The following is a 19,507-nucleotide window of genomic DNA, read 5'->3' as shown; positions in this document are numbered from 1 at the left end:
AGCCACCTCTCGCCTGCGCGTCTCCGTCCCAGCCTCTGGCTCATGCGCCTCCGTGCCTCGTCGACTGCGTTCTTTCTCCTCGGGGTCGCGCCTGCATGACTCCGAGCAGGAATCACCAAGTTCCGTGCCACGCGCGCCCTCTGTTCTGGATTCACCTTCGCCGAGTCACCACCATGACTCGCCCGGCCGCGGGCCTCCTCACCAGCAGCTGCGTCGAGCCGCCATCGGGATTCCCTGGTCACGATTCTCCTTGCTGCCATCGCCCTCACCTCTCCTCGCCTCTGTCGCGGCCGTCTTCGGGTCGGTGCGCCCGACGGCCGCTCAAGGCCGCATCACGCTGAGCCTGCTGTGGTCGCGTTGAACCGCCGCTCGAACGCTGCCTCCGCCAAGAACCGCCCAGAACAACCGCCGTCGTCGCCGTCTTCACCTCTGTCACCATCGCATTGAGCCGCCGACCCCAGATGCTGAGTCGCCGCCCGTGCAGCTTAATCTATATCAACCCGCCGAAGCCGCGTTGAACCGCCCTTGCCGCTTTGAGCCGCTAGGGTTATATTAAGTCGCCAGTTCGGCCGCGCCTCTCCAACCCGCCGCTGTGGCGGACGCACTTCAAACGACTCGCCGGAGCGTTCACGCCTTGCTCCGGTTCAGGTGATATCCATCCAGTTTATTTTTATCAGCACTTATTAATTTTTTGAAAACAAGCATTCTGCTCTATAGTGTTGTTATATACAGCCGTCGCCCAGCGGTCCGGTTTACATCAACGCGCCGGCCGACTCGCCCGTCCGCACCATCTTACAACGCCACGGACGACTCGCCCGTCCGCCTTCGCCGCCGGTTCACGCGTCCGCGCCGGCTTACAACGCGGAGGACAACTTGCTCGTCCGCACCGGCTTACAAACGTCGTGGCTGATTTATCTGTCTGCTCCCGCGGCTGATTCACCCGTGAGGGATTTCAGTTTCACCTAGTGATCATCAACTTCATGGCGGATTATTTTTCGGCCTAAACACATCAGGTGATGTCCATCTAAAAAATATTTTATTAGCACATATTATTTTTTGTCAAAGATCAGTTTATCTTTGCCTTGGTCTGCAATATTGTTTATGCGGGACAATTATTCACTGCAGAAGCTATGGTTGTGTCATGGATATATAACTCGCGCCAGCATTATAAGGTGCTAGTATCTTACCATGCCATCAAGATCGATGAATATATGTGCAAACCGCCATTTTGCAGACCGGTTTACATCAATATAATGTGGCTAACTCGCCCGTCCACGCCGGTTTACAACGCCGCGGCCGACTCATGTGTCTGTGCCGCCTCTGAAGCCGCGGTCGTCTTTGTCGTCCGTCTCTCGCGGCCTGGTCTACATCAACACACTGGGCCGCACCTGTCTGCATGAGCTGTTTATTGAGTATGAGCAAGTCACAGCTTGGGTAGCCTGGTTTTCTTTCAAACAAATGGAGGCAAATTATCATATACTATCAACCGCCGTCTGCACTAGGTGGTTCAATGGGCAGGCGCACAAGTCGCCGCCACTACAGTTTGGTTAACTTCGAATCACCAGTTGGAAGGAACCATTGGCCGAGTTGTGACACGGCTCATACGGGATCATTTACAACCCGCCGCAGTCACCTCAACCTTCTGTGGATTCACATCGTGCTATCAACACCAATGATATATAAGTTATGCCGGTTTATATCACGGTCAAAATATGGAGAATCTCAAGCCAACTCCTCGAGTCACCTTTGAGACTCGGGGGCTACGATGGCATGATTCAGCAAATTTAAGAACCCCAGGACGATGGAGGGATAGATAACCCGGTCCCGGTGGCTACTGTTATATTGATGAAAATTTCAAGACCGTCAGAAAATTTCCGGCTTAGAAAGTATATGACAGTTACAAAATCCCGGCTCAATGAAGAAGTTCCGGGTCATCAGAAAGGATTCCGGTTTAAAATCTGGCTCAAGGGAAGTCAGTCTCACTGAAGCTCTCAATATCCGGTTTACAATCCGGTTCAAGGGAAATCTATTCTCCCACAAAGCTCTGAAGCGCTCAAATCCGGTTTAACAATGTCCGGTTCAACAAGGAATTAACTTCTCACAAGTTCGAGTTTAAAGGCCGTCAGAAAATTTCCGGCTGAAAATGAAGATTCCGGTTTAAAATCTGGTTCAAGGGAAATATGTCTCCCGCAAAGCTTTGAAGCTCTCAATATCCGGTTCAAAATCCCGGTTCAAGAAGAATTTATCTCTTGCAAAAAGTTAAAGGGTGCCAAAGAGGACCTGCTGCCATGAGGCGCGGTTCAAACATGGGTATCATGCCTTATTGGCTTATCATATTATTGATCACTTGGGGGCTTGGTCGTATCCGAACCATAGCTACACCTTTTGATCGGCGCAATGCCACAGCATCACTTGGGGGCTTGGTCGTATCCGAACCATAGCTACACCTCTTGATCGGCGCAATGCCACAGCATCATTTGGGGGCTTGGTCGTACCCGAACCATAGCTACGCCTCTTGATCGGTGCAATGCCACAGCATCACTTGGGGGCTTGGTCGTATCTGAACCACAGTCACACCTCTTGATCGGCTCAAAGCCACATCAATCCGGGGCCAAAGAGAGTGTTGTAAAACAATAGCTCAAACATAGGCACCCACTGAGCACAGCTCACAATGTTGTTTGGAGATTTTTTGCTGTCGAATTTAGGGCCTGGCAGCCCGTGAAAAGCCTCAACTACAACGGTTTTATTTTCCTTTTGCTAAGTTTCTCTTTCTTTTGATAAGATTGATGATGTTTTCAAACCGGTGTTTGTCAACCCGGTTAGGTTGTCAACTACAAGTTGTCAGTACACGATCAAATTATCCGGAGCCTATCAGCCCGGTCTGGTTTGACTACAAGTCGCCAGTATTATATATGGTTAATCCGGTGTTTATCACAACCCGGCACAGTTTTATCATAAACCGACACAATATGGAAGGAGTTATCAGTACTCAAGATTGGGGTTATCACCTTTACTACAGTAAAGTTGGCCAACCAATGATGTGATTTAATATCACAGGTATGATATATTTCATATTTGATTATTCTTAAGTGCAGCCTTGGTTATCAACCCAGGTTATATGTTGGGCATTATGACCCGTCCGGCGGTAAACCGCCAGGACACTTTAAACTTGTTGTATGCAGAAACAGGTTGAATAAAGCGTGATTATAAATCACCGGCGTTTATTAACCCGGCCTGGCTTTCGACTATAAGTTGCCAGTATGATGATAAATTATCCGGTGTTTATTAAACCGGCCTGGCTTTAAGACGATAAGTCGCCAGTATATGATGAGAAATTATCCGGTGTTTGTTAACCCGGCCTGGATTTGGACTATAAGTCGCCAGTATATATTTGGATTGCGCCATTGGAATCATGCGCTTATAAGTCATTGGGTTATATTATTCAAATAGCCAAACTTGGCTGAATTTTCATTATGATATTGAATGATTGAGGTTTTCAAACCGGGTTATTCAAATCTTTAATAGACAACATGGCTGGATTTTTATTATGGTTATCAATAGCCACTATTATGATTAAGGTTTTCAAAGTCGCTTTAGCGCAATGGCTATTATTTTATCAATGGATATGATTTATTCTATAATGTAAGGAATAGTCCCGAGTCGTTGTAGACTTACGACCCGGCACTTGGGGGCTACATTATTCTAATTGAGATTACATGCAAGTCTCATGTCGCTGCAAGCATGCACCATGACACTTGGGGGCTAATGCAAAGTCATTTTTATTGCCCTTATTGAAAGACCCGACTCATCACATCATAATGAGCCGGCCCTTGGGGGCTACCAATTGCTCCTGTCAAAATTCAAGCCCTACGATGGAGGCTACATTATAAGATGTTATTTTCATTGAAGTATATATCAAGTCCCAGTTCAGTATTACCTTAATGAGCCGGCCCTTGGAGGCTACACATCACTGCTCAAGTCTACATGATTATATTTACAAAGTCCCTGCTCATTATTGCATAATGACCCGGCCCTTGGGGGCTACACTGATTGAAGTTTTTATAAGCAATTACAAGTCCCAGGTTGCTGCAAGCATGACAACCCGGTACTTGGGGGCTACAACATATATGGAGTATTCAGTTTTTACTAGAGATGAACAACATGGATTTCTTCAAAGTGGCAGTAATTATATGGAAACAAGTTTCAAATCATCACTTTGTTCTGTTCAAGACTTGGAGGCTACAAGTAATATGGATATAATGGAGAAATATCTTCCGATTTTCAGTTTTGAGCAAACCAGATTGACCCGGCATCATCAATCATTATGACCCGGTGTCTGCAACAATCATGAACCGGCGTTGGCAACAATCATAACCCGGAATTATCAGTTTTTATAACCCGGCAGTGTTGGCAATGATAAACCGGCAAGTTTCTACATCTTCAAACCGGTTGAATATCAGATGAGTATTTCAAAACCAATATTTCTTAAACCGGCGCTTTGGAAGCCGACTCAAGTGGATTATTCTTCACAATATTTCTCTGTGAGAAACCAAGGTCAGCAAATTGAGTATGAAGCTGGCTTGTTAACCCGGATTTTCTAGAAGGAGGAAATGACAAGGACTTAAGGATCATCAGATGCCGGTTTACAAGAATTCTTAACCCGGAGCATAATCTGTCAAATTTGTTCTTGTGTTTGTTTTACAGGATCAGTTTAACATGGATAAATCCAAATTAAACCGGGGGCTAATGTCGGGGATATACCCCGCGGCGTAAACCGGCCGGAAGTATAACCCGGCCGGACTTGGCGGTTTACTTGAGACCCGGCTGAGACTTAACGATTCACTGGCGACCCGTTTGGACCTGGCGGTTTACGATTCATTGGTAATCCGGCAGGCAGGTCAGAGGAGCGACAAGACCCGGTGGCCCAACGGGCGGTTCATGAAGGCCGGTTCATACTATGGTGGGCCGGTTTAAGAGGAAAGGCATGAGGAATATTTGTTTTACAAGGAGTTAAGACCTGGACTTGTATCCGGTTTGTATTAGAGATAGACTAGTCCTAATCCTAATAGGACTCCACATATAGCCCGCCCCTTCAACATATATAAGGAGGGGCAGGGCTCCCCAAAGAGGGACAAGCAAAAAGAAACAATCTCTAGGGCTAGACACAAGAGCCGGTTTATGGCGACTCCCTCGTGATGATAATGAGACCTAGCCACAAACATCATGTAGGGTTGTTACCGGATGATGTTTCCCGGGCCCGAAGCTGTCTAAACCCTTGTTTTGTGTGTTGATCCGCCCTGCGTCTCTCGTCTCACTCAACCCCTCTCAAGCTACCACATAGATGCGTTGGCCTCGTGACTAAGCCCTGACACTAAGGACATCTGCCGTGACAAAACCACGACAGGTTTCATGGGTTTACTCAAAACCGGTATTGAACAACCTTATCACGGAGTTAAAGATGTTATGCTTGTATATATATATAAGCCAAAATTATGAGAAGGAGCATTTAAGAACATTATGAGTGTGACATGTATTAGCAAAAACACGATGTTATATCTCAATCCCAAATTGTAGTCGAGGAGAAAGAATCATAGTTGTCCTCCTGTTCATTGATTATAAAACTTTCCTCCTTCTGGCACTCTACCGAGACCCCTCATGTCCATCCATGTAGGATTGTTTGTTTTCTTTTTTGGTTTTGTACGGAGGATTTTTTTCACCAATTAAATTATATGAGCAAAAAGTAAGAGGAAGGAGAGTCTAAGATCCATAGGAATGGGAGGCATCAGAAACATCAGACCATTTCTCCCCTCCAATACTAGAGGAGGCATTATCGTTTCTTCATTCCTACACCTCTTAGACCTGCTTCTTTCTCTTCCCTACTTTTGCTCCTTGCGTACGACTACAAGATTTTAAGATTTGGAAGTATGGACTGCCGAACAATTTATAGAGATTTTTGGTGTACCACATATCGACATCCATTGTCCTAATGTAATGTTGTGAACAATGAAGTACACGTGGGTGGGTGCATTGAGATCTGCACAAATGCAATAGGGTTATATATGCTATTTATTTAGAGACATTACAACTGCGGTTTTCCAGCCCTCTCACCCCACTAGCAATTTCGGTCGTAGGATCCACTGTACCGAGCATTTTCAGCTGTCGGATGCTCTTCCAATCCTGCATGCATAGAGCGGTACACAACATGGTTCGGTACCCCCGTAACGATTTCAGCCAGATGCTATTTAGTCGGCTCATGTTTGTACGTCATTTTCCCTTCACTAGATTGGTACAGGGAAAAACAATGCCCTTCGTAACTGATTAATCGGGTGACTTCTTGAACAGTGCTTGTAAATTTCAATATATTATATCTTTGGAATCAAAAGTCCAGTTTATATTTTGTTTGCATGTTTGTGTTCATTAGCTTGGAAATAAGACCAATTTTGAATACGTTTTGACACATCTTTAAAACTTTGCTAAGTTTTAACTGTTGATTCTTAATAGAAATAAAAGATAAAATAAATATGTTTCGGAACTGAAACTTTAGATCATGCAGGTCTCCAAAGTTTTTATAAAAAAATTTAAAACTTCAACAAGTTTTAAAATGAGTAAGTTTATAAAAAGCATATGAAACTTTATAAAACTTAATATTACAACTATCAAGTTTTAATATTTGGAACTTGGTAAAATTTCAAAAAGGTGTCTAAATGTATTCAAAATTGGTCTTATTCGAAAGTAGTCGTGGCAACGAACATGAAAATATGCAAACGGAAAACTTGGAATTTTGGTTTAAAAGATACAATAGTTCAAGTTTGAAGATGAAATAGAAAGCATGTGAGGTGCCAAAAGTTGGTATGCATGGACCCTAGTGCATGGATTAAGGTTTAATGGCATAAACTAGTGCATCAATCTTGAAGCAAATGGGTGGTCGCATGCATGTGTGTCCCTGGACGTGAGTACCCCTGTGAGTTTCTCCCTGAAGCTCTTGTTGTTGGCATTGAGATCACCTGAGTCCAATGTTGCCTGGTAGAGATCCTGGATCCACTTACTTAAGGAAGGGGATGCAAACATTAAAACGTTCATGTCATGTCAAGCGGCAGGCGTGCATGGAAACTTATTCAGTCGGTCAAGGTCGATGGACTCACCATTATTGACCAAGCATAAAAGCAATATGCATATTCTAGGGTACATTAGAATCTTATTGGGGCCATTCATACTAGGGATCATACTCTCAATCTTTTGTTTATTTGCATGATTCCGTTGGATCTGCATGAGTTGGAGAGTATCTTTAGACTGGAGAAGGTTTGGGAGGTAATTAAAGAGCTGCCGCCGGATAGAGCTCTAAGGTATGAACGGATTCATTGGAATTTTATGTCTAAAGGCTTGGAAAATCATTAAGAAGGACATCACGGTGACCCTTCTTAATCTCTTTGTGGGATGGAAGAGGTTTTGATTTGTTCAACAAAGTGTTGATGTGCTTGATTCTCAAAAAGGCTTTTGCGGAGAGGTGGGCAATTATCAACCTATTAGTCTTACACATTGTCTACAAAGCTATTTGTGATTCTGAAGACTCACTTGTGGCCGAGGATGGGGGAGATTATTTGTGATAATCAGACAATAATCATTAATGGGAGTATTTGCATGTCAACTTCATACTTGTTTGTCATGTGGAAAGGAAGATTCACACAAGGGTAGAGGAGTACTCCCTCTGTAAACTAATATAAGAGCGTTTAGATAACTAAAATAGTGATCTAAATGCTCTTATATTAGTTTACGGAGGGAGTACTTCTGAAGGTGTACATATCTTGAGCCTTTGACTTCCTGTCTTGGGCTTTCTTATTTGAAGTGTTACATCAGAAAGGTTTTGGGGATGTTTGGTTTAAGTGGATGAGAATTAATGTATCTTGGGCGAGCACCAAAGTCTTGGTCAATGGGGTGCCTGGGAGGAAGATTGCATATGTGTGTGGCCTTGCCTCAAGGGGATCCTATCTCGCTTATGGTGATTGCTATTGCAGTGGAGGCGCTCATGGTTCTAGTGGCTAGAGCATTAGGGGATGAAGTGTTGAGCTCCTTTCAGAGTGTTTTGGCAATGCAACAGTTATCTATATATGCCGATGATGTTGTGTGTTCACCCCGACCTTTGGTCCTTGATCATTGGTTCATTAAACAGGCGCTGCAGATCTTTGGAGAGGCATTTGGCTTGCAGGTCAACTATTGCGCAAGTCAATGGCGATCATGATTAGAGAACATGACCTGGACAAGCAGCGGTGAGTGAGATCCTTGGATGTGACATTGGCACTTGCCCGTGCAAATATCTTGGGCTTCAGCTTGAGATCAACCCTTTGACCAAGAACCAGTGGAAGCTGATGCTTGATCAAGTGTGTGTTGTCATTCCTGCCTGGCTGGAGGGCCTCATCCAAAGGTCTGAGCGGCTAGTCCTAGTCAAGGGCATCCTTTCTGCTAGACTTGTGCACCATCTTCTAGTGATGGATGCCCATGCTTGGGTGTTTGAGGAAATGAAGAAATAGTTGAGAGCTTTCTGTGCGACTGGTGCGAATGAGATCAATCGACGAACAAAAATGCGTTCATTTGCCTCAAACTTTAGAGGGCCTCGAATGATTAATTACCCAACAGGTAAAAAGAGCTTCTGTTTCCTCTCATCAAGATAGAGGGCGAGACTCAAAATCTTGTCCTGAAGAGCGTGGAGGTTCGAGTCCTCTTCAAGGCATAATATGGAGTTCTAGTCCTGGGCAACCCATATAGAAAAGACCCATCAAAGTTTTTAACTTTGACTCACTTCATTTACAAATACAAAATTGTTGGTTTGGTTAGTTTAGTTATATGGATAGCTAAACTTTGGGTTGGCTTGGTACATGAGCTGGGTTCAGAATGTCGTGATACTGATCGGTCCATATCCAGTGTGGGCATTAGAGCATTGAGAGGACTTTTCCCTAGTACGAGAGGACTGGGAAGGACTTTTACAAGTTTTGACTCATTTGGATCATCCTGATCATGCCGCTGTGGAGTCTTACCTTTGTTTGGCTCCGATCTCCGGAAAAGAAAGAAGTATCTAATCGAGACTGAAAGAACTTATTTTTAGGATTAAACAAAAGGTTCATTCGCACCTATTCTTTTATCCCCTCGAAAAAATTGAAATGATTGAAATTTTTCTATTTGGAATCGTCTTAGGCCTAATTCCTATTACTTTAGCGGGATTATTTGTGACTCGAGGAAGAGGAAACCACAAGAGTGAAGACTAGTAGGGTCTCGTCTTTTGTCGTTCTTTGCTCCTTTTCACTCAATGATTCCTTCGAGATGTGTCTAGTGGCACGGGACAATGTGTGCAAGCCTAAAATGTATTGATGATTAGTTGTTAAAAACTTGAATCTCCAAGGTGTTGCTCTTCGATACAGGGATACAGGCGGGAATTGTTGAGTAGAACTGAGCGACCATGGCAAGGGTTGACTATGCTTTAAGGATGACACGGCTAAGCAGGCCTTTGGCAGCCTTGTGCAAAATACTCTAGGAGATGGATGCATTGTGATGTTTTGTAGGGACATATGGATTCAGGGGTACTCGGTACGTGGCATTGCCCCTGGTTCTGTATCACGTGAGCACACAAGTTGCCAACAGGAGAACCTTTTGCATGAGATTTTGATTGACTCATGATGGGTTTCAGCCAATGTTGTAGGTCTTTCAGGTAATGCAAATATGATCGGCTATGGCAATGCAGCGCATACTGTGCAGAGAGACCCGACAATGTCTGCTGCCTTTACCACCTCCGTTCCAAAATATATGATGTTTTGGCAGGCTAACCTCATATATTTTGGGACGGAGGTAGTAGATGGCAATGGTCGTGTATTGGCACAGACTCTGCGCAATCAGTTTACTGTGTTCTATGTGAGGGTAATACTTGTTTCCTTGCGACCTCTTGCACTTGGGGCTATTGGGCACCCTTCAAGTGTAATTTGTTTGCTTGCTTGGCTGCGTACCACAGGTAACAGACCTCTGACCGACGTGTGAGGCATGGCTTGAAGGCTCAGATGTCAAAATGTTATGTTTCCCTTCAGGAGGAGGATACCATTGATCGTATTCTCATCCATTGCGTCTCCGCAAGAACTGTATGGCGCAAGTGTTTCCTAGAGTTTCAGCCGACGGCCCCCAACCCCTCCTCACAAGACTCGTTGGAAATGTGGTGGCTCTCAGCTAGGAAAGGGATCCGGAAGGCGAGAGGGAAGGGTTTTTGATTCCTTGGTTATACTTGTATGTTGGAATATGTGTAAACAAAGAAATGCCAGAGTGTTCGGCAGTGTAGCTCAACAGAGAACGGGGATGCATTGATTGAAGAGTAGCTGGTGCTAGGTGTTTGGAGTCCTTTTAAGGAGAGTAGAGTGTTATAGCAGAGTTTCTGCACCCGAGCACAAATGAGCTCGGGTGAACAGTAAAATTAAAATAAAATTAAAAAATTCCAAATTTATTTTGGGTGAAACATTGACAAAAGTTTTAGGTGCTTGCAAAAATTCGTCTTAAAATCACATTCCTAGAAGGCGTGGCAAAAAAACAACAACATTGATACTTTGAAAATGCTACTTTCAAAAGCATTTTGGAGCACTGAATCTTTTTTTTATGCCACGCCTTACAGAAATGTGATTCCAGGATGAATTTTTGCAAGCAGTTAGAACTTTTGGCAATGTTTCTCCCAAAAGAAAATTGTGTTTTTTTAATTGTTTACGATTTTTTTTTATTTTACTATTCACCAAGCTCATTTGAGCTCGGGAGCAGAAAGGTTCTTTCGGTTATAGCAGGACTGTGGTGTCATGCAGTGTATTTTGGGTGACCACAATGTTAATTTATGTTGTCTTGTAGGAGTATTAAAATGTGGTATTGTACGTACATTTTGGTACCTGGAAAAAGACATGAAAAATCATGTGCCAATTAAGAGCAACTCCAGCCGCGCCCCAACAGGCCCCCGAAGAAGATTTTTTAGCGTCGGCGCCCGAAAATCGGTCCAGTCACGCCCCCAGGATCTCGTTTAGCGCCGATTTGGGCTGAAATAACAGCCGGTGAACCCGGGCCGAACTCAAGCCCTCGGGGGTCGCCTGGGGACGCCGACCGAAGCGAAAAGGAGCGTGGATCCACTCCGTCGGCGAGAGAAGGCCCTTTTCCCGTCGATTTCCCCCTTCCCCCCTCCGTTTCCCTCCATTCCCCTTCCTCCCGCCATTCTCCTCCCTCTCCCCTCCATCCGGCCGCCATGCCGCTGAAGAAGTACATGGCCCCTCGCGCCGCTACCGATGACAACGCCACCCAGCCGAAGCAGAGGAAGCAGGGGAAGAAGAGGGCCCCGCCGTCCAAGCCCCCGGGCATGTCTAACACCGACTGGAAGGCGGAAGTTCAGCGCCGGGAGGCTGTCACCACCGACCGACGGAACAGGGCCAACTCCAAGAAGGCCCGGGACAGGGCGGCGCTGGTGGCGGCGGTTGCGGCCGTGCCTGAGCAGGTAGACCGCGCGGCCGAACAAGCCGAGGCGTCTCGCGCGGGGATGATGAATCCACCCGGCGGCCACGGCCCGTACGCTTCCTGGAGCCAGCAGAGCGTCGGGTCTCCGGCCGGCTTCTCGTCGTCGCCACACCCCTGGGGTTGCACGCCCTCGCCTGGCTACGCCGACGGTGACGCGCGCGGCGGGTTCAACCCCAACATCACCTTTTCACATGGTCACCCGGCCCCGCGCACGCCCTCGCCCGCGTTCGCCGGCATCCAGTACCACCCGTACACCTACTCGCCGCCGGCCTACGCATCCTCCCCGACGCCACCTCTGCCCCGTGGCGCGCTGCTCTTCTCACAAGCCTCATCGTCGCATCTCGACGAACACGACGCGACGGAGGCCGACAGGGATGACATCATCACGACCGGCTCGGCCGCCGTCGCCGCCTCCCCGGGTTCACTGCCCAAGAGGATACAATGGACCTCAACGGCGACATGGACGGCGAGCTCGACTACGGCGAGGAGGAGCCCGAGGAGGAGGTGGAGGAGGAGGAGGAGGAGGAGCCGACGCTTGCTCCGGCAAGGAAGGGGAAAAGAAGAAGGGGGCGGCCAGGACCGGCGAGCCGCGCGTCAAGTGGGCGTGCAAAGAAGACGAGCGCCTCGCCGAAGCATGGAAGATCGTCTGCCTCGACCCGATCACCGGCACGAACCAGAACGTCGACACGTATTGGGAGCGCATCAAGTCCGAGTTCGATGAGCGCAAGCTGGTCGACCCTACTTCCCCAGCGTCCACATGCAGCTCGGCTCGAAGGCCATGGCGAATCATTGGGCGCTCATCCAAACGACGTGCAACAAATGGCATGGGATCGTCGAGAAGATCGCGGCTCACCCGGAGAGCGGCGGCAACATCGAGGTTCAGGTATGACGCCGGTCTCTCGCTCATTCTTTCGCCGTGTGCGCCGCCGACTGTTGTTCCTCAGCGCAGATGGTGCGGATGTTCGCCATGTATCGCCAGGACAGCAGCACCGGCCAAGATTTCAAGTACCTCCACGTGTTCTCCCGGATCAAGAAGTGTGAGAAGTGGGCGGAAGTCCGGCGCACCCTCACCAAGACCAAGGAGACGTACAAGCCGGACGCGCCGATGTCGGGCGCGGCCGATGGTGCCCGGACAGGAACAAGCGAGCCAAGTCGATGAAGGACGTCGCGCTGGCTACCGCATGCCTGCAAGAGTCAATCGAGCATTGCATCGCTGACGCCCAGGCCCGCACCGCCCAGAGGGAAGATAAAACCGAGGCGCGATGGTCGGCGTTGATGACGAATGGCGCCGTCAAGCTCGACCTGCTCCGGACCAACGTCGCCGCGAAGAAGAGGAACACCGACCTGGCTTTCCTAATGAGGGGGGGGGGCATGTCGGCGATGGACGAGCAGGTCAAGGTGTGGTACCTCGCGGAGCGTGGCCTCATCCTGAACCGGATGTCATCGACGGCGGCGCCAACTCCCACGCCGACCCCAACGCTGCTGCCAAGCCCGAGCGACGCCTCCATGACGCCCTGCACAGAAGCTGCGCCGACGCCGACCAGCCCGCGCACGCCGACTCCCGCCAACCCGACGCCGGAGGCCGACGCCGCCATTTGATGCTTTGCCTACGCGTCCTTTCTTTTCAACACCGAACTTTTTATTTATCGCCGAACTTTGGCAAGGTGATCGCCGATCGCCAGGACTTTGTGGCGTTGATCGCCAGACTTGTGGCGTTTTTTGGGTAGCGGGAAAGGACAAGTTTGAATTACCACGGCTTGGGGCGGCACCTGGGGCGTGGCTGGGACCTAATCGCCCCAGGGCCTAAAAAGTGCTGGGCGAGGGTCTAAAATAGCGCCGACCTATACGCTGGGGGACGAACGAGTGGAGTTGCTCTAACCCTCTAGGTCCATACAGAAGGAGTACGACGTAAAAAAAAAACTAAGCCTCGGGGCCCACACAGAAAGGAAGTCCCGCATCCTCCGTTCACCTCTCTCAGATCGGCCGGCCGGCGGCTCTGGAGAAGACTCGCCGGCTGCTGGAGGAGGGGGCGGCCGGCGGAGCAGGCGGACGCGCTGCCCTCCGGGTTCTACGACGCCTTCGTGCTCTGCGGCATCCCCGTCCCGCCTCCTCGTGAGCCTCCCTCTTCCCTTCCCTGCTGAATTCCTGCTCCATGCTTGCTAATTATTATACAGTATTGTTACCCAACCAAAGCATAATTTAGTTTCCCATCTACTCCACTATTATACTACTTCAGTTTACATCTCTTCACAAAATATTAGTTCCTGCTGGCACCCAACCCAAGCAAATTTTATTTCCCCATCTACTAATCTATTGCAGTAAGTACTCCCTCCGTCCTAAAATTTTTGTCTTAAATTTGTCTAAATACAGATGTATCAAGTCACTTTTTAGTATTAGATACATTCGTATCTAGACGAATTTAAGACAAAAATTTTAGGACGGAGGGAGTACTTCCATTAGAATTTCTTTACACATTTTTTTATTCCATTCCACTGTACTACTGTAGCTGTGGAACTTAATTTACAGAAATAATGCACAGTTCCATTCCATCATCTAATTGTTCACTGAAAAAAATCTTGCTGCATTCTGCTGATTGTTGCTGAGTTGCTGCATCTTTGTTGATGGTTGTGTTGGTGGGCAATCACAGAACTCGGGCAACTTCCTGCACGGCGGCGCAACTGAGTCGCTGCTTGACTTGGTGGGCTCTGCTGTCTTCTACACCGCTGCGGCACAAACCAGGGGCTCATCACTATACTAGGGATAAACATCTCCTACCTGGATGCTGCATTTTCGGATGTAAACGACTTACCGAATTGAGTGTGAATACATGTTGGTTCTTCAGCATCCTTTTGCTCGATCAATTCACATCCTACAAGGCTATTGGCAAACTCTAAACGTCAATTCATTGTAGTTTATTATTACAGAGGAATGAGCTCATACAGTTACATTTGTCTCTAATGCCCCATGTGTTGAAGATATGTTTGATATCTGATGGTGAGCGCGGTGTTGTTTATATTCACACACAGAGCCAATAATTTGTAGATTCACACAATTGTACTCCACTCTGCTACCACCAGGTAGAGATGGCACTGAACATGATAAATCATTGTTTACGTGGCAAATCATGTTCATATATCAAGATTTGTTTAGTGTACTCCATTCTCATTAAGGATGCTCTAGTGCTTAAGCCTGATCAAGATATAGTTGCTGTTCTTTTTTTCCAAAGTGCATGGATGATCATGCCAATCCTGACGCAAAATTTGAGTTGTCAGTGCTTCACTTCTGAAGTTCTTGCAATTGTACAGTAATTATAACAGTGTATGTTGCCATTTGCAGGTAGAGATTGATATCGGAGCCAAGGTGCGCGCTGTAAAAGCAGTTGGAGTGGCTACTGTGGAACTGAAGAAAAAATCCGGCAGAATCATCGCTCAGGCCCGCTATTCCAAGTATCTTGGTGCATCTAGTGGACTGTGAAGGCGACCCTGCCATGTAAGTTGTAAGCCTGTATATAATTGACCTTGTTTATACTCGGCAATCTTTATGAAATAGAATAATGCTATCTTGGAATGGAAAATATAAAAACTAGTTCAATATTTTGTTACATGTTAGGACATTACAAGGACCTTTGCATGCTTTGTTGCAGAAATAAAATCAATAGAATTGTGTATCCCAAAGAGCAATACTGCATGACAAGGCACTGTGAACATATAAGTCTGATTACCAAAGGCTGAAAAGAAAAACCAATTCTGAAACAAGATGATCTCCATAACTGCGAGCTAGGTGTGAGTCTCTGATTTCATAAGCCATTTTTCTCAAACCGACAATTCCTAGCATATCTGACTTTTCAACTATTCTGTTTTCCACTAAAAGCCTAGTTATACCAAATAGAATTATTGGTATTCAGTCTGATATGTGATATATGTAGAGTATGAGACAACCCTCTGCTATCGCTGTCCTCCCCTTGACTTGTTGTTCAACTTGGCCTCTTATTTCAAGTTCAACCAGTTATCTTGAAGAAAATTTCAGCTGAATTACTGTATGCTAAGAACAGATCTTCTGTCTGGAGAATTGCTGTTTGAGGGTTTCTCAAGAACCTATTGTCCCGTGGCTACAGTCTCTTTATCATGCTATCGCCGAGCTGCCGGCCGGATATGTTTGCCACTGGGTACCAATGTTTTATGCAGATTACCAGATGTTTGGCCGGCATATCGAAAGGGAGCCAGCAATCAATTTTCTCCTGCACAGAAACCATTTGTCTGGAGAAAATGTTTTGGATGTTCTTCCAATTATCTGCAAAGAAACCACTTGTCTGGAAGAAAAGATCAATTAGGAACTCCAATCAGTTACAGCTTGTTTGTGATCCTAACCTCTGGAAGCAAGCGATCCCTTTCTAATTCTACCGAAGGACGATTTGGAACAACCAAAAGCAGTATGCTGAGGAAAGGGATCGGGGGCGCTGCCCGTGCCCCCTGTCTGGACCACGCGGGGCGGTATCCTAGGTAAGATAAATATCCTGTTTTCTACCAGCCTTTTGTTGGCTTTTGTTGTTTATATATGTTACGAGCTCTTCTCCTTAACTAATGAATGAAATCGGGGTGAATATTCTGCCTCCACTCCAGAAAATACTAATAAAAAAATTATTTTTCATATCATCTGTTGCCTTCGCTCTGGCCTGCCGAGCTGAAGACAACACTCAATCCAGCTGTTGCTACAATGTGAAAAGACCATATCTGGCCTTTCTCTCTGGCCTGTCTGATCGTTAGAATTTAGGCTTTTGTGTGGCCAATCAAGCTGCAACCCAGCCGTCCTTGGCAAGTGGAATCCCTTGTGCAGTAGTTATTTCCTTGGCAGCTAGCAGGGTCCTCCTTGTTTTGTTGTTGTTGTTGTTGTTGTTGGTGGTGGTGATGGTGGTGGTGGTGGTGGTGGACTCGGCCCTCATGTCATCGTAAACTCCTCTTACATATCTCTTTGATGTTGTCATTGTTTTCATGATTAAATTGTGTCACTGCTTAGTTTAGTTACTGTGGTTTTCTCCTGCGCAAATGCATGCTTTAGGCCAACATCACTTCCTCCTGTTCATCAGGTTTAGACACCATGGCAAGTTGGATCCTTGTCCAGCTGATCTCCTTACCATGGTCCTTGACCGTCGTCATCATCTCACTCAGCGCAACTGCTGACGAGCAAGGCCAGACACTTATTGATTCTTACTGCCGAAGCGGGGCGGCCTACGACAACTTGAAGCAGTGCCAGTCAAATGCTCAGACTCTTGCCCAGAAGCTCCGTGATGGCGCCATGAAGAACGGCGGGTTCCAACAAGCTAGTAATGGCGGCCCGCCCAACGAGGTATTCGGTCTTGTCATGTGCTTTGTCAACTTCAACTTGTCCATGTGCGAGAGCTGTTTGTCAGGGGCACCCAACTTCGTGAACTACGAGTGTCCCTACACCTGGGTGTCCGGTGCACTCTATGACGCCTGCGTCCTCAAATACTCAAACGAGTCTTCCCTCTCCGTCTCCGACGAATCCACCCGCTCAGACGTACTCGACGAGGGCGGAGGGTTCTACGCCCATGACATGGACCGCATGAATACAACGCGGGGGAAGCTGATAAACCGGCTGTCGTTGGAGGCGGCTGGCTCATCGCTGCGGTTCGCGTATGGGAATGAGACGTACACGGACACGGATCTGCAGAGCGACTCACAGGCCATGTACGGACTGGTGCAGTGCTCAAGGGACTTGGCACCCAGTGAGTGCACCAAGTGTGTAGACGATCTGCATAGACTGATGGTGCTACAACTTAACAGCACCGCTGGTAATGTCAAGGGGTTCAACTGCTATGTGAGATACAGCATAGACCCGATGAAGATCACCACCCCTGCTACAGGTTCAGTATTTCTTCCTTGCCTTAATTTATTACTCTCTCCATTCCCTTATACAAGGCCACAAACTCAAATTACAGGTACCAAGGTAAAATTTAATGACTATTTTGCAATTCAACTTTTCTTTCGTTAATCGGGCTCATTAATACGCTTGCATGCATGCAAGAAAGGAATGGGAAGAAAGTAGCACAGTGTCATTATGACTATATGCATGCAAGTATTAAATAAGTTGCTAGTACGAGAAAACTTTATTAATTTTTGCCTCGATTACTGTTAGTGGCCTTGTATAGATGCAAAATGTATTTTTCATAGTGGCCTTGTATAAGGGAATGGAGGGAGTAGATTAGGTGCGCACATGTGTTGTCGTATACACAACAAATGAAATCATGCGTCTGAATTATCAATTTCATACCATACGTACTGTTTCATATACGTATTCACCAGGAGCTGCATCATTTTTGCGGAGCTCCAAGCATAGAAAACGGCCACTGAACATTGCCATGTTTGCGGCTGCCGGTTCAGTCTTGTTGTTGGCCGGCCTAGGCACCTTGGTATGGGTTTTCACGCACCGGCTGAATGAAAGGACCGAGGAGATGGAAGAAGACTTGTTCGATGATGAGGAAATGGCAGACGAGTTCAGCAAAGGGACAGGACCCAAGCGATTTCGCTATAATGAGCTGGCCGTGGCCACGGGTAACTTCGCAGACAGAGGGAAGCTCGGAGAAGGAGGTTTCGGTTCAGTATACAGAGGATTCATCAAGGACTTGAAGCTTGATGTGGCAATAAAAAGAGTGTCCAAGAGCTCAAAACGGGGGAGGAAGGAGTATATCTCTGAGGTGAGGATCATAAGCCGGCTTCGGCACCACAATCTCGTGCAACTCATCGGCTGGTGCCATGGAGCCGGCGAGCTCCTTCTTGTATATGAGTTGATGCCCGGTGGCAGTCTCGACACTCACCTTTACAGTATGGAGGGTGTACTGACGTGGCCGGTCAGGTAATTATTCATGGCATGAAGTCATTTTTGGAAGCCTGGATATTATGGATCGCTTGGCCTTTATTTGTTGTTATAAACATGGTGTGCATGTGATTTATTTCTACTTTCAGGCATGAGATTATGCTGGGGATCAGCTCAGCGCTTCTGTACTTGCACCAAGAGTGGGAGCAATGTGTGTTGCACAGGGACATCAAGCCGAGCAACATCATGCTGGACACGTGCTTCAGCGCCAAGCTTGGCGACTTCGGGCTCGCAAGGCTCGTTGACCATAGCCATGGGTCGCACACGACGGAGCTCGCCGGCACCATGGGGTATATGGACCCGGACTGCATGGTGACCGGCAGGGCCACCGCGGAGTCGGACATGTACAGCTTCGGAGTTGTCCTACTGGAGATAGCGTGTGGACGCAGGCCCGTTGTGGTCCTGCCAGACGACAGTGTGATCCACCTGGCTCAACGGGTGTCGGAGTTGTACAGCCAGGGAAGGGTCCTTGACGCTGCCGACCCACGGCTGACCGGGGAGTTCGACGTCCAAGAAATGGAGCGTGTGATCATCGTAGGGCTATGGTGCACTGCCCATGACCGCAGCCTGAGACCTTCCATCAGGCAGGCCATCAACGTGCTAAGGTTCGAGGCTCCACTGCCGAGCCTCCCTGCAAGGATGCCGCCTGTTGGCTCTGCTGTTCCATCTTTGCCTTTGCCTGAAGATCATAGCAGTACAACTAGCAGCATGTACCTTAGCTAGTCAGCGCCACTCATTCTCTAAAGCTGTTACTAGCAAGATTCGAGGTACTCGGTTCCTCCGCCAAAAAGAAAGAAAGAAAGATTCTAGGTATATATCTATATACATCATCAATGGCAGAGTGAGTTTAGCTAGACTAGATAAGACGATGTGTGAACCTGAATATGAATCAAGCAAAATATTAGGGGGAGTGCTGGGCGAATGGACGGGCAGCCAGGGCGGGCGACAGGGCGGCCGTCAGGGCGATCGCTTGCGCGTGCGACCGTGGCAGCGCCGTCCAATGCCGGCGGTGTTCGCCGGCGCGTCGGTGGCCGGTTTTGGGCCCTTACCGATTCCGACGAGGACGAGGCGGGCGACGATGGGGACGAGATCGCGCAGGTTT

General features: G+C 47.5%; 1 protein-coding gene across 12 annotated transcripts; it reads left to right on the top strand.

Moving 5' to 3' along the window:
* Window positions 1-13,405: 13,405 nt before the first annotated feature.
* On the top strand, window positions 13,406-19,266 carry LOC109766667 (L-type lectin-domain containing receptor kinase IX.1). 12 transcript variants are annotated; one of them, XM_045228274.2, is made up of 8 exons: window positions 13,406-13,626; window positions 14,162-14,310; window positions 14,851-15,003; window positions 15,158-15,294; window positions 15,566-16,013; window positions 16,598-17,395; window positions 17,835-18,384; window positions 18,495-19,266. In XM_045228274.2, exons 6-8 carry the CDS (start codon window positions 16,609-16,611, stop codon window positions 19,126-19,128), a joined length of 1,971 nt encoding a protein of 656 aa, XP_045084209.1. In that variant the 5' UTR covers window positions 13,406-13,626; window positions 14,162-14,310; window positions 14,851-15,003; window positions 15,158-15,294; window positions 15,566-16,013; window positions 16,598-16,608; the 3' UTR covers window positions 19,129-19,266. The 12 variants fall into 12 exon arrangements, with proteins under 12 accessions (XP_045084209.1, XP_045084207.1, XP_045084211.1 ...); XM_045228272.2 differs by having other exon boundaries at window positions 15,440-16,013; XM_045228276.2 differs by lacking the exon at window positions 15,158-15,294 and having other exon boundaries at window positions 15,699-16,013.
* Window positions 19,267-19,507: the final 241 nt, after the last annotated feature.

This window comes from Aegilops tauschii, chromosome 5, assembly GCF_002575655.3.
Source record: "Aegilops tauschii subsp. strangulata cultivar AL8/78 chromosome 5, Aet v6.0, whole genome shotgun sequence".
NCBI classification, from domain to species: domain Eukaryota; kingdom Viridiplantae; phylum Streptophyta; class Magnoliopsida; order Poales; family Poaceae; genus Aegilops; species Aegilops tauschii.
The sequence above is the reverse complement of the archived record's forward strand: the minus strand, read 5'-3'. Positions and strand labels throughout refer to the sequence as shown.